At 43.8% G+C, this 14,372-nt stretch overlaps 2 protein-coding genes across 3 annotated transcripts; both read right to left on the minus strand.

Moving 5' to 3' along the window:
• Positions 1-11: 11 nt before the first annotated feature.
• On the minus strand, positions 12-5,312 carry LOC108029432 (uncharacterized). 2 transcript variants are annotated; one of them, XM_050887203.1, is made up of 3 exons: positions 5,144-5,312; positions 4,684-5,090; positions 12-88 (listed from the first exon to the last, which is right to left on the minus strand). In XM_050887203.1, the coding sequence occupies exons 1-3, from the start codon at positions 5,170-5,172 to the stop codon at positions 27-29; spliced, it is 498 nt and encodes a 165-aa protein (XP_050743160.1). In that variant the 5' UTR covers positions 5,173-5,312; the 3' UTR covers positions 12-26. The 2 variants fall into 2 exon arrangements, with proteins under 2 accessions (XP_050743160.1, XP_016957166.1); XM_017101677.3 differs by lacking the exon at positions 12-88 and adding an exon at positions 4,463-4,631 and having other exon boundaries at positions 4,690-5,090; positions 5,144-5,307.
• A 1,955-nt stretch (positions 5,313-7,267) lies between these two features.
• LOC108029749 (uncharacterized) lies at positions 7,268-13,535 on the minus strand. Its single transcript, XM_017102242.3, has 2 exons — positions 12,995-13,535; positions 7,268-8,078 (listed from the first exon to the last, which is right to left on the minus strand). The coding sequence occupies exon 2, from the start codon at positions 8,049-8,051 to the stop codon at positions 7,536-7,538; it is 516 nt and encodes a 171-aa protein (XP_016957731.1). The 5' UTR covers positions 8,052-8,078; positions 12,995-13,535; the 3' UTR covers positions 7,268-7,535.
• Between the last annotated feature and the right edge of the window lie 837 nt (positions 13,536-14,372).

The raw sequence follows: 14,372 nt of genomic DNA on the forward strand, positions 1-14,372 counted from the left end.
TTTTTTATTTTAGGGCATACATTTCCTTAATGATCCAAAGACCTCGTTCGCTTTGCCTTGACTTCTGCACTTGCATCATCTTTTGCATCTGCAACGTATTTTTTTCATTTTTGTAACTAAAATATAGTAAATTTTAAAATTTGCTTTTTGGTATATATCCTCTTCTAAATAACAAAAAATATACATTTATAATGGAAATGTGAGAAATACTTTTTTCTATTTTTTTTAAACACCTTTATGTTTAAAATAAAGTATTTGTATTAAAAATAAAATAGGCATTTTCTGAGATGTAAATTTTAAAATATTAACTGATTTTGAATTCATAAAACCATCTTAAATCTGATCTCTCCTTTTCCCCTGTGTGGTTGCATAATTATGTCTTGGGGAGCACACGCCCATTATTTATATGCAGGGCCAGCTGTCGTAATTGAATGATTTTCGATCGTTTCGGCAAGTGCTTTTGCTTCCTGTAATTTTCGGCGATTTGGCCTGGGCATCCCTGCCTTTCGGCAGTGCTCCGTTTTCGATTCTGCGATTGATTTTCGATGGCATCCTTGAACACGTTTTCGGGCAATTGATTGGCCAAGTGGGGTCCTCGGGGGGAGGATTACGAGCAGCGGGCGGCGACATCACGCTCCAGTGATGCGCTGCGGGTTCAACAGCCAGCCGAAAGTCGAGCGGAGGCCAAAGAAGGGAAATCTCTTGCAGCTTATGGCTTCCGTATGGGCCATGCCTCGCGCTCCACTGGCTACGTGGATCCGGAGGTGCAGGTGGGGACGAAGACCAGACCCAGACCCCATCTTAGTCCGCTCCCCTCTCCAGTTTAGGCTTTGTGGCTGTTGGCTTTCTGGCTTTCTGCAACTTCAATTACAACAGCGACGGGGGCATAGGCACTGGCACACACAACAGATACAAATGTCTATTCTATTTCGCTTGCTTCGCTTCGGTTTATTTATGCTGGCTCATTTTCTGTGGCGACTGCTAGGCAAAATGTCGACGACTTATAATTCGAGCAGCGTGTAAGATTTTCCTCAGGCCCTCCACTGGCTTGGTTCTGCTCTGGTCCGTTGGCTTCCGTTTCTGTTTGGTCTCGCAATCAGCGGTTGGCAGTCTGGGCATCGGAGTGCAGGGCGTGGCTGGTGAATGTGCCATCGCAGCCTCATCCCCATCTTCTCAAGACAAGACTGCGCTCCGTCCAAGCCATTATATCTATCACCATCACGCGATATGTTCTCACTTGCAACCAACCTCCAACTAACCATCATTCAACGTCATTCTCAGCCATTCCCATTCCAGCCCATCGCATCAGTTGCAATTGCAGTTGGCTTCTCCATCCCGCTGCTTTTTGCGCAATTAAAATTCCACAAATGCCTCGAAGGGAAGGGGGGAGGTCCCTGCGCACCCAGAGCCATCGAAAGGAATGCAAGAGTGGCGCGCATGCGCCGTCGTACGGCGTTATTCGCATTGCAATTGTTGTTATCAGCCGTGCGCCGAACCTGAAAAACTAGTTTCGATTGCCAGCTGAAGACGGCGGTGTGTGGCCAAGACTGCGCTGGAGAGAGGAGAGCACTGGGACCTAGAGCTCCGAGGGTATGCTGGAGTCCAGGAGAGAGGAATGCAGGGCTGGAACAGTTCTTAAATCGTTCAGTTCTAGTACCCGAATAGTTTTTACAGAATAATTAAGAGTAATTTCCCTTTTTATGAACAACCAACATAATGAGTGTTTCCTGTGATTAAACTGGCCTATTGGACCAAGGTTTGAAGAAATATTTGATACGAGTTTCTTAGAAGTGCCAATTCCCGGAATTATATCGAAATACTTACCAGAACTTTTTTTCAAATGTATTTAAGCATAAAGCTGTTTTATGTGTGCCTTTCTTTAGAAAACCGCTTTCAAAATAGCCTATCAAAACATATTAGTAAGAAAACCCACCCACAAAACTCTTTCGAATATGATTTGGTTTTTATTTTTTCGTACAGGGTACCACTCCTGTCGATCAGGCTGCTCACCTGGTTCCTGCTCGATCGCTTTGCGTGAATTTCATGGTTGGGAAAGCCAGTAAAAGCCTCATCCATTTGGCCAATGCCTCGGCTTTTCTTTTGTTTTCTCCCGAGACCAAACTGGTTGTGCCAATTTACTACTAACATTGCCATGACTTTGTGCACGGTCCGCGAAAGTCAAGGTAAGAGACACCGACGAAGCCGAGGGGTTTCCATCCCGCTGACTGTTTGCCTCTTTTTCGTTGGTGTTCCTATCTTCAATTGATAGTGCCCTTATTGGGCGGCGGAGGGGAAACTGGCTCGCTCATTAAAATTTATGCACAGGAAACGGAAGCGCAGCAGACGACGAGCAGACAACGCTGCGGCGTCTCTAGGCCTCCTTGGCGGTTCCTGCGCACCGCTGCCACTCCCACTCCCCTCCCTCCGCCCCTTGTGCCGCAGCCTTTGGCTACGCCAGCGGCGTGACAAACAGGCAGAAAGTGTCACTCAAATTGGCCGCAAAATTGAAAGTGATGACACGCCCACACGGTCACGTTGCCTTGCATAAGCAAGCAATTGGATGGGAAGTGCCGCAGAAGGAGTTTATGGACTACACTGGCAAACAGTCGTAGTCGTTATTGATTAGCTTTAACTAAGATACCATCAATTAAATGTTTTTACACCATTAAAATTGTGTTATCAATGGGGTGATAAAGTCTTAGCCTGAAAATTTCGATGCGATTTAAACATAAATAAAACCCGAGTTTTCAATTTTTTAGTTGATCTTGCGATGGAATATACTAGAGGAAATTTAATTGGAAGTAATTGAAGGAAAGGAAAAAACAATTTAACAAGAATATTTTTGCATTTTCTACCTGAAAACTACGACTTACATTAGAAATAACAATGATTAGATACGCAGTGGAAAATTGTTTTGACAAGTTAATTCAGTTTGTGAGGAAATTTTGTAAAAAAGATTTTATTATTTTTTTCTGTTCGAAAGGGGAGTTTATATCTTGGTTGCCGTTTGTGCTAGGAGTAAATCATGAATGCTGGCTGCCATTAATTGTCGTATTCATGGCTGCTACCCGCGTCTATTAGATGACTGCACTTGCTGCAATGAGGGGAAGGTTTTCCCCTCCGCCCTGGCCCCAATCCCCCTGCCTCCATTCTTCACACTTGACTTACCCGGGCCACAGAGTTCGTTCCCATGAACTTCTTCTGGTGTGTGGCAATCAGACCGCTCTCTATGCATAACATTCTCTCAGCCATCCCGCCATCTCTTTGTGTGGGTTCTGCTGGCAATGACAGTTTCTTGGGCTGCCCTGAGACTTTTGTCTTTGGGCATTTCCCTCAAACAACGATTCACACACAGCTTTTCCAGCTCCCACGAGCGTGGGAGTGAGAAAGAACCCGAGACCCAAAAACAAAGCGATGAAAAAACGCAGAAATCCAACCCGCTGAACTTGAAGTGCTTTGGATTCGCTGAAAAAAACAATAATATTTCATCTAGCGCGACCGGAAGTCGCCAATGTGAGCGGAAAGAATTCGGACCCCCGGGATCTCCCAGCTGCACACGATTCCTCTGGACGCCCAATGTACACATTCCAAATGTACCAATTACTCAATCAGAATTCGACTTTCCCGCTGGGGACCGCCTGAAGCTCTGAATCACCAAGGAATTTCCACCAAGCGGTCTCGCAATACCTCTTTCTGTTAACCTCCTAATGGTGTCCAAAGCGTCGCCTATTTGGGCCTGGAATACTTTCCGGCATCCGCTCCTCTCACTCACCTGCGTGGGTCGCAATGATGAGTTTTCTGTATGCATTAGTTTGATAAGGGGCTGGGATCATAAATTCCTGGACGCCGATGCCCAAACTTGTTTAGCATACTCTTTCGGACCAGAACAAACAAACGAGAAACGAACAAGTGGCTGCCCCAGTGCATTGTGTGTGGCTTCGAACACCCTTTCCATACTGCGTTTTTCTGCTTTCTGTTGATTCACTTCATCTGTTTACCCCACAACAGATGAAGTTCGTGGGAAATATCGCGCCAGTGCAGGCAATGAACTAATTAAAAAATATAACAGTGCCCTGCGCTGGAGTTCTGTGGTCTTTTGATTGAGCAAGCGAAAACCCATCCTATCGAGCTTCCTGGGCCACTTGAGACGAGAGGGCAAAGATTTTTTGGTTTAGTCATTTCCTCCCCGAAACAGAAATTCAATTACGGCGCCGGAAAAGCGGAAAAAGCATTTCGACAAATTGGCAAAAGACAGAAGGCAGAAGACCGACAAGCGAAGACCGGTAGCCGGTCTTCGGTTTGTAATATCTATTGTGTGGCATTGGTCGGAAAACAGTCCAACGATCGACGGAACCGTCGTCGGCTTCCGTCCCTGTCCACTTCCGTCCGGTTTTATTGTTTTCGCACCTCTCCTTCCGTTCGCCTGTCAGCGGATATTCTACTTTACATAAGCGGCATTGCCTCAATTTCCCGGTCTTTATATGATTTATTCGATTTGCCGTTTGTTTTGCTCCCCGCGTTCGGCACAGATCAATAAACACATAGCTTGCTGATCGGTCATATCAAATGGATTAGAGTAAAGACACTACACGCCGCGATGCAAAGGCCCAGAATCAGCCCCGTATATTGCCCTGGGGAGTCAATCATAACTGGGTTACCTCCTTCATAGAGCACAAAACTCACACTTACTGAAGTCCTTCAGGAGAAGAGAGTCGTAAGATGCCGTCCTGGAGGGCGTTTCGTACAACTTGCGATATTCGTTAAGTAATATCTCCGACTTAAGGCGCACTGGTCCTCTGAGAGCTCCGTCTTCATCGTCCTCCGTTAGCATACCCCCTTCCTGCGTCGAACTTTGACCCAGGCCCATCTCCTGAAACAGATTCTCCTGAGACTTCAGAAGAATCTCGCGGGCCTCTCGCTGGCGTTTCTCATAGTCCAGGGGTCGAAGGGTCTGGTCGACGGCTGAGACGAGGGCTTGTTCGATCACCAACCTGGGATCACACTCCGGCTGAGTGGAGTTCCGCGGCATTTTCGAAATGCATGTCATGTACAGGGAACTCACAGACTGATATATTTTTACGGGAACAAAACTGAAACAGAGGGGTTATGAGCCTTTCAGAACATAGATTTATCCTTTACCAACCTCTTAAAAAAGTTACTGCCTGCCTGCATTTTGGATTTTGGATTTCGGACTTTTTCGTTAATTTGAAACACTTGTATTTCCTGTTATGAATGTAATTTTGATTTGAAATTCAAGGCAAGTTCTTCTCTGTGAATTTAATATAAGGCTGAGGAAAAATGTTATAAATTAAAATAATGTTATTATTAAAATATATGTGTTGAAAGACTTTGGTCCCACTTACTTTGAGTTTATCGGTTATATACCTACGCCTACTTTTTGAAAATATGAGGTGGGTGCAGCTTAGACTTACAGTTTTTAAATAATATAACTAAATGCTTAAAGGTATTTTCAACAGGAACAGGGAGATGGAGTTCCATGAAGCTGAAGGTCTAACGATTCCTTTAAGACACCCCCAATTTGAGTTATACAGTTCTGCTGAATTGTAATTGAAGTTCGAATTCTCTTGGGCCCGTTTCGAGGTCTTCGGATGCAGCGGTGTCAGCTGGCGGACAAGGTTGTGGACTGTGCCCCTGGACGTGGCATGTGTCAGGTTGCGACATCTGTTGCTGCCTCGGCTTGAGTGTTGTGTTTGGGTTTCTGTTTTACAAGGTAACAACCGACCAGGGATCTCGGGTCTGTTCTGGTCTGGTCTGGCTCATTTGTCTCACTTCCTTTACCCTTAACTACATCCCGGATGCTCCCGAAAACCCGACAGCCGACCTGCACTAAATGCAAACTTACAGAACCCAGCGACAATGAGCCACATGGAGCTAAAAAGCAGCAGCAGGAAGAAGAACATCCAAATGTATCTGTAGCTGTATCTGCGTAACTATACATCTGTGTATCTGCCCATTCATAGGAGGCACAAAAAGAAAAACCCAAATGAAATGAGCGGATGCACGGGCGGATGGAGCGCTTTGAATTCGTATATATGTATGCCATCGCTCTCTCACTCGCCCACACACGGATGTATCTTTGTATCTATCCGGGTTCTATTTGACTACCGATGCTGATTATCGTTATCCGTTATTGTTATTGTTATTGTTATTGCTATTGTCATAATTGTTCCGCTGCGTTTTTTGCCACAGCTAAAATTTGAATGGGGAAACGGATCCATCCCAAATAATTTCTTTGTTTTTTTTTGTAGTACCCCTCATCTGTATTCCCTTATTTACTGTGAAGTAACTGCAGTACTACCATTTGTGGCCATTTGATCTTCCTTATTTACCGATAAGTAACTCCAGTGTACCCCTTTTCCCCTGCCACATTAATCACACAGACGGAAAAGTCTTAGAAAAATAAACACTTTCTGGTGATCTATGTATGACCAGGGCCTAAACAAATGTTGGCACTAACTTCTGGCCAACAATAACAAAGAGTTTATAGCGCTTCTCTGTCTGTGTGAGAGGTGTGGGGTTCATCTTCTTACTCCTATCCACCCAAATTTTCAACTCATATGTAGCATTTGTTGGGACTTAATGATGTGCTAATTGGGCAAACGTATATTTCACTTGTCAATGTGAGTTCGGCTGGGGGAATTGTGAAAGACATAAACAGAACATTAAGTCCCAAAGAGAGCGGAATTTCTCAAGACCCGAACGGTATCTTTTTTCGGATTATTTCAGAAGTGTCTGCTGGCCAAGAACACAGAGGTTAAATTAACTTAAATGTTGCAAAGTGTCTGTTTATCTGCCCCATGAAAAACATTAATAATATGAAAAATTATTGAGAAATTCGAAAATTTAAAATTTTTTTGAGGATTTGATCCATAAGCGAGCTTTACTTATGGTTGGTTTTAAGTTTTTCTGTGACAGAGATTTTGGCCGGAAAGATATTTCTGTGCACCAAAGAGTCTGCTCAAATATGAATTTACTTGGAAACTAATGCTTTCAGTAAGATTATAAGCCAAATCCAAGGTTTACTCGTTATCATGGGTCACCAAAATGAATACAAAACATGTTTATATGGGACGACTTTAAAAATCTCTGTTAATGTGTTACCTTTGTTCAAATACATTTCCAAAGTTGTTCTAGCTAATCTAGAGGCTTTTTATATTTATCAGCAAATTACCGACACCTTTAAAATTATTAATTTTTTTTGTTTTTCTTTACTTATTATAAAAACCCCATAAAAAACCACTTATTCAGTTATAAAATTTCATTTTATATTTTCTCCGGAACTTAACAAACTAATAGGATAGCATTTTAACTTTAATCTTTTTCATTTTGGTCATTTTCTTCATCTTTTGTACGGAGAACTTGAAGCAATCTTTGACAATTTGAAATGCAGGATACTATGCCTAAGACTTAACTTACGAGAGCTCTAGCGACTAGGCATTACAACTAGGAGAACTAGGCTAGTCTAACAGAATCCTAGAGATATGTACAACCGGACAGAGGTGTCCATGAGACACCTAGGAGAGCAGGGCCATTGCCCGGGCGAGTCGCACGCGGAAGTCGCGGTAGAGCATCTTGCCGCCCACCGGAACTCGGCACAGGTACATATCAAGGCTCATCAGACACAGGGCCTTCCCGTTCATCGGGAACTTCTGGGGCAGTTCGGCCGTGACCTCCAGACCCTCGGACACCGCCATGTTGATCAGCCACTTCCAGACATCCGCTCGCGTCCAGTCCCGCGGATCCAAGGGCAGGCCGTCGGAACCCATCGAATGCAGCAGACTTGTGGCTCCATCGTCGCCGCTCATCAGCCGATTGTTGTTGTCGTCGGAGGAGGAGTTGCTGGAGGCACTGATCAGGGTAACTCCCCCGCGGCACTTGTCCAGCATCTGGTAGGGGTGGTGCAGGTGGCGCTTGGAGGACGGAGTGCTGGTGCCGTTGCCGCCCCACAGGTCCTGTGCCGCATTCACCTGCGAGAGGTCCAAGGGTGGCACTCGTCCGGCGTATTTCGGGTAGCTGGCTTCCACTTGCATTCCGCTTCCGTTCGCCTGGCTCTCGTTCTGAAAGTGGAGTAAGAATCGCTGATTAATGCTTGTGATTCACACGCGTGTGGTGGCTAGCTCAACGAAAATGCTCTCACAAGCTGGCAATTGTTTTAATCGCCACAACAGCAAAAGCCAGAAACAAAACAAGCATGTACTAAAGCAAATAATAATACGCATACGACACATCATAAGTGTGATGATCCCCGCTTTTCAGCGATTAAGGGGTAAGTTAGTCACGGGGTGGGCTTGAATTATTTGCTGATTTTTTAATAATCAGGACACAGTATAAAAAATGAAAAAAACATATGTGTTTCCATATAAAACAAAAAACTAATTTTTTGGTAAGATTTCCTTGTAAGCTTGACGAAAATGACATATTTGTTTATCTTTATAGATATTTTGTTTCTAATTTGTATACGTCACATTTTTCTATGTTCCTGAATAAATACGAAAGGTAGGTATTTGTACGACAAGGTAGAAATGAAAACGATTTCCGCACTAGAGTGTCTGGTATTCGACAGACCGATCTGGCACTTCCTTTTCGAGTTCATAATTTGTTGTTATTAAAGCTGACCTTGTGTCGGAATGGGCGGCGTCAGCGGATCGAGGCGGATCGCACGCGAAAGGAAGCGCTGAATAATCATTACCAGGCGGCTGTCGTATCGATCGCCGGTCACATTTGAGTGGGGGACCTGGCTGACATAGAAACCCAGGCCTAGCTTCGATTACGATTACAAACGAGGTGGTCGGAGATCAGGGAGTCCGGAGTCCAAGAGGAGGGAGGTCAACGCGGAGTGGAGCGGAAATAATTAACCGCCCAATTGGCAGCTGCGAATGTGGCGAGCAAAACAAAGAGCCGCCGAATGGGAATATGGCAGGGGATCGGGGCACCACAAAAAACAGCAAGCGAAACATCCGCCGACGGTTCATAAAAGGTGTCAATGCGAATGTGTAGGAACGAGAATGGGAATGGAATGGGAATGGGAATGGAAATGGCAATGGGAAGAGAGCCAACGAGAAACTAGCTCGCCAAAAGGGAACCCTAATAGTTTTCCGGAACCAACTCCGGGGAGCTTCCGCCCAAGGAAATGCGTAAGGAGTCGCAGCGGTTTTAATTACACAGTTCGTCGCCAGCTAAACAGAAGTTCCCACGAGCTGTTACTCACACAGCGAAAGGGAAGTGGTGAATATCTTAACAGAATTAGAACTTGAGGCGCATTACTTCTTGATTTTCCATTATCTACTCATTTTCCGGAGCTCGAACCCGGGGCGGGGCAACGAACCCTTGAATGCTCGAATGCAGGTGAAAAAAATGACACCCTTATCGAATTCAGAGTTAAGATTAATGTAGAAAGCAGCCCACGCCTATCAAACCGAATGGTGAGTCAGACAGCGGATGCCATAAACTATTTTAAGGTCAAGCAAGGCGACACTTCGGGCACCATTAGGCGAGAACAACAAAGCCCTGGAAGAGCCCCCCGGTGAAGAACGACCCATAAAGAATCTCCAAGTTTTGCCGATCCTCAGGCGGTCCCAGCAGGCGAACTACATAATTGTGGCTACTCCATGAATTCAATTATTGGATTTCAAATTCTATTTAAAGACAGAATGGGGAAGCCTACCTATGAGGCATACCGAGGGGAATACTAGTTTCAGAATTTGCTTTTTGTCTGAAACATTCTCTTAAGTTGATAACCAACTTCTGCATGCCTAAAGGCTTTTGGATCCATACTGCAGCTCAATTGGGGCAGAAACAAACTATTATAATATATTTTGAATGAGGTGATCTCTTTGTAACCAATTTCGATTTTTTTATTTCCATGTGCATCCACTTCCGCCCACGACAGAGACCAATAAAAGCACTTGAAGTACATTTCGGTTTCCCCATCCCACGCGGGAAAAGCGTGAGAAAAGCGGAAAATCGGGGCGGATTAGTCAGCAATTGCCAAATGGATATGTCTACGGGGCTTTCGTTGACTCTAATCTCCAGTACACCTCCAACCGCTGGAGCGGCCGAGTTGAGTTCGAAGTGATTGATTCGTGTTGGCAGGGAATGTTCTCTACTGCGGGATACAATAAATGGCATATGGCATTGACATTCGAGTTGATCGGCAGCTCGTGCTGAGCACGCGCTGTTTTTCACGCTTCGCTTTGTTTTCGGTGGATGTGGTCGGTGGAAATGGAAATGGAAAAGGGAAAGGGAAATGGTTTTCAGTTACTGTTCGGTTGACAAAAGTCAATGGCAGGAAGTAGAGTCGTCGAGTCGTAGGCGCAACGTTTGCATATCCGCCGTGCACAGGATGCACTCCCCCACCATGTGTCCCTTTCAAGGAAATGCCCGCAGATACACTCGCACAAACAAATGAGGAAATGCGCCAGATTTAATTGCGTTCACGAAAACCGTTTGCACCGCTCCGTGCCTCTCCCATGACACTACTTAGTAGCAGCCACTAAACCAACACAGGCAACGCCTTTCGACTTTAAGTGTGCAAAAGACGAGGAAACGTACAAAATCGTAATTTGAAGTTCGTAAAAATGACGCGTTTCCTGTCATTTGGCGAGCACTTTAAGTGCGTAATTTGCTATCCGCCAAATATATGTGATTCTCCGGGCCTGAGTGTGTATCTTGTCTGTTTCGTCGGCGGGTGTTTATGCCCCACAATTTCCTCTTTCTCCAGGGTTCTCTTTTCATCTTTCAAGCGGTTTCCGCTTAGCGAAACAGATTCTTCTGGGCGGCTCACAGTTTTTGTGAATTTATCCGGGAGACTGGCACGACATGTAATTTCACAAAATTAATGTTAATGTCGAACTGCCTACATATGATTTTATATTTCGAATAATATTTCTGAATTTACATTTATTCTTCACGATGATATTACGACTCTACAAATGGGAAAACATGAACACTAATAAGATGTGGTTTTTATACTTGTAAATCCCTTTTAGATTTAAGACCAATATATCATTAGCCACAACTTTATCAGTAATTTTGACTAACTAAAGGCGAGGGAAATTCCAAAGCATAACTTAAAGCTCGAGCCAGTTTTGTTTAGCCTCCAAGTAAATGAATTAGCGGCGTTGTTAATAGTTGGAATCGTATTCTTGTACTTCTTGGCTGGCTTTCAAGGCAACAAACTCGTCCATTCATCGGAGTGCAGCAGACCACAGATGATAATCTGCTCAATGTTGTTAAAAATAAACATGTACTGCCCGCCTAGCAGTCGGGCAAGCGAACCGGATTCCATTTATGCACACGCTGCTCTTGCGCTGTTGCTGTGACGTATGTTTGCTGATATTACAAATCATGTAACGCCATCGGGGCAGCGAAAATGCAGCGTCTGCCTGACGTCTGCTACCGCCGTCTCTGTCTCTGCCACGGTCCCGCTGTCTCGCCGTCCCTGTCTGCCCCCACACCCCCATTCATCAAATCCCCTACACTGAGAGAGAAATCACTGCGGGATCTACAGCGTGGTAACAAAATTGCCGGGGTGCCATCTTTTACCGAAATTTAAGATTTCAAAGAACTGAACCAACTCGAGTTAAGTTTGGACAGTGCTACAAAAGTCGGTGATAAAGGAAAGGAGATTGCTGAGCTTACAAGGAATGTATTCAACCGTTTACAATAAAAATGTAGGTTTTTTAGCTTGAAAAGCTGAACAAAATTTATTTTAATTTCTGAAGCAAAGCTGGAACCAGTTTAATCCGAATTTTTAAGGGATTTAATGATAGTATTCCTCCATCTCATAGTCATATGTATGTATTTCGTATGTAGTGTACTTTCATTTTTTGCAGTGTCCGCCACTGTGGCCCCCAATGTGTGATGGACGGATGTGTGACGACTTTCGGTCTTGTTGTCGCTGATGCGTTTAAAAATATAAGTACCGTGCGGCCAAATGGCGCCAAATGCATTTCGAACAGCTTTGAGTCTTGTCGAACGCAGCAAGTAAATTAAAACTAAAAGGAGCATTGGGGGCCAAGAAGGAGGGGCTGTGGCTGTGAGTGTTCTCGCCTCGCACGTGTCACCGGGAAGTGAGGCGTTGCAGCCGAGCCTTAGCTTTTTCGCCCTTGGGTCAGCAGGAAGTGCTCCCCAATTGCCTGCTATTGCCCACATAAGCTTATCAAAAAAAGCGGCACGGTCAGAGGTTTGTCACTTCCCTCTTTGCTTTTCCATGGATAGCCGGGGCTGAGTCAGAGGGAAATTAATCAAGCGGGCGAGGCCAGGTGCAGACCGTTCGGTCCTGCAGCTGCAAAGATTACCCAGAATACCTCTCCTGCAACCCTCGACGCCTCCATATCCTTTGGGCATGCGCGCGCATTCGGTATGAGCCCGAGCCCGATCCCGAAGAACAGAACAAACGAGAAACAGGGCAATAACTGGGGTAACCACGAAACCAGCCAGCCGAATGCATCTTTATCGACTCGGCCACAAAATTTCTTTTTGCAGCTGCTGTCTTGGCATTTTAAGTGTCGCTTTGTGACTCCAGAGAACCAAATAATATGCTGTTTGGGGCTCAGTGAAGCAGCTTGAGGTGGTCTTGTTTTTCAATCTGTAATGATTGTTCGTGTTTTGGAGATCTACAGATCTATAGACGAAATATGACTATTTTATTGTAGTCAAAACACAAAAATTCCGTTTGCACTCGCCAGCTTAACTTTAAGACGTTTTATATCTGGTTAAAATACTCATTAGGTTCGTTAGCTTTCAATTTGCCACTACTAGTTGGTTTCCTTTTGGCTTAATTATGGAAACACAAGTTTGGAGGTCAATTAGCCAGAGTCACATCAAAACAGACAGGCAGCTTTTGTCGGTTTGAGTGCAAGACAGCAAGCAGCTACAAAAGCCAAGTCAACTTAAACCTTCGGAATGTTTTTCGGTTTATTTTCAGCTTTGAGTGTTAAGAGGGGCATACAAAATATGTAAACCGACTTACCTTGATCAGAAAATGTTAATCCAACAATAGTTTGTCTTGCGAATCGTCGTCGAGGTTGAGTGGTTGGAAAAAGTTTTTTGGATATTTTCAATTTTTCAGCCTTTGTTATTTGTTTGGTTTCGGTTGGTTTATAGGTATGTTTTATATGGTATTCGTTTTTGGAAATTGCACTTTGCTTAGCTCTCGCTCTCCCAATGGGTTTGTATCTCTCGGATACGTTTCACAACTTTTGCAGCAAGTAACGTATTTTTCACGCTCTGAACTACTTTTCCTATTTCGCTTTGGCTCGGATTTTGAAAGTTTTTTGTTGCTGCTGCAATTGGCTTCGTTTTTCACTAAACAGGCTTGTGGATGTGGGTTTTGTTTTGGTTTTTCAGTTTTGTTAGTTTTGGGTGGTAAATCCAGTTTGCCAGTTGCAATCGTCTGGCGCACTGCGAAATGTACCTTCGTGCCTGGCGGATGAGTGAGTAATGCGCACTGCCAATGTATCTGAAGCCCAAAATGTATCTCTATCTGCGTTCACGCGCGCTCCACGTTCTCAACTGATTGCGATCGTCCCCGTGCAGCGGTTTTTGTTGACTGCCCTCTCACTCTCTCCGACGCTCTCTCTGCGCATGCTCCCGCTCTCCGATTTCTCCTCGGTTTCTCTCAGCTCTTTTGCAGACAGCTGTGGACACATTTGTAGATCGTACACTGAACAAAATTAAGACTTAAAATATTTACTTTACTTATTACTTGAGTTTCTTGAATTATTTTGTTCTCCGATGAATTCGGTCAGGTTCGCAAGTCAATTTATTATATAAATAATTATTTTAACAGTGGTTCGTCTTTAAAATGAAATCGATGTTTTACTATTTACATTTTCCTTGTATTAGCCAATATAATTTTTTTTCGGTGTACCCGCATTTCGGGCAGTTTTTGCTGTAGATTGAGTCAACAACTGAGGTCAATGGAAAAGAAGGAAACAAAAAATAAAAACAATCATCCCTTGGCCTACAGAAATTTGGGTTAACTTTGTCTGCCAGCGTGAACTTTTTGTTCGAGGATTAAGGGATTTTAAAACAGACTTTTTGGTATTTGTTTTCTTATTTATAGGGGGATTTGAAAAAGGGAGCTATTTAAAGGGAGAGAGAAAATACCCTGGGTTAATCCCTGCCTACATACATATGTTTTAAAATTCTTTTTACAATCTATTATCAAGTATTCAATAGCTGTCTTATTCAAAATATTTAATATTGTCTTTCTTGACTTAAACTAATCTACTTTTACAAAATGAAAATAAAAAACTGGATTTTAAACTTATTACAAAGTTTTTTAAATTAGATTTGACCTAAAAAGAATTATAATCAAAACTTAAATAAAAATTGAGGAAGTAATC

Source organism: Drosophila biarmipes, chromosome 2R, assembly GCF_025231255.1.
Source record: "Drosophila biarmipes strain raj3 chromosome 2R, RU_DBia_V1.1, whole genome shotgun sequence".
Taxonomy (NCBI): Eukaryota; Metazoa; Arthropoda; class Insecta; order Diptera; family Drosophilidae; genus Drosophila; species Drosophila biarmipes.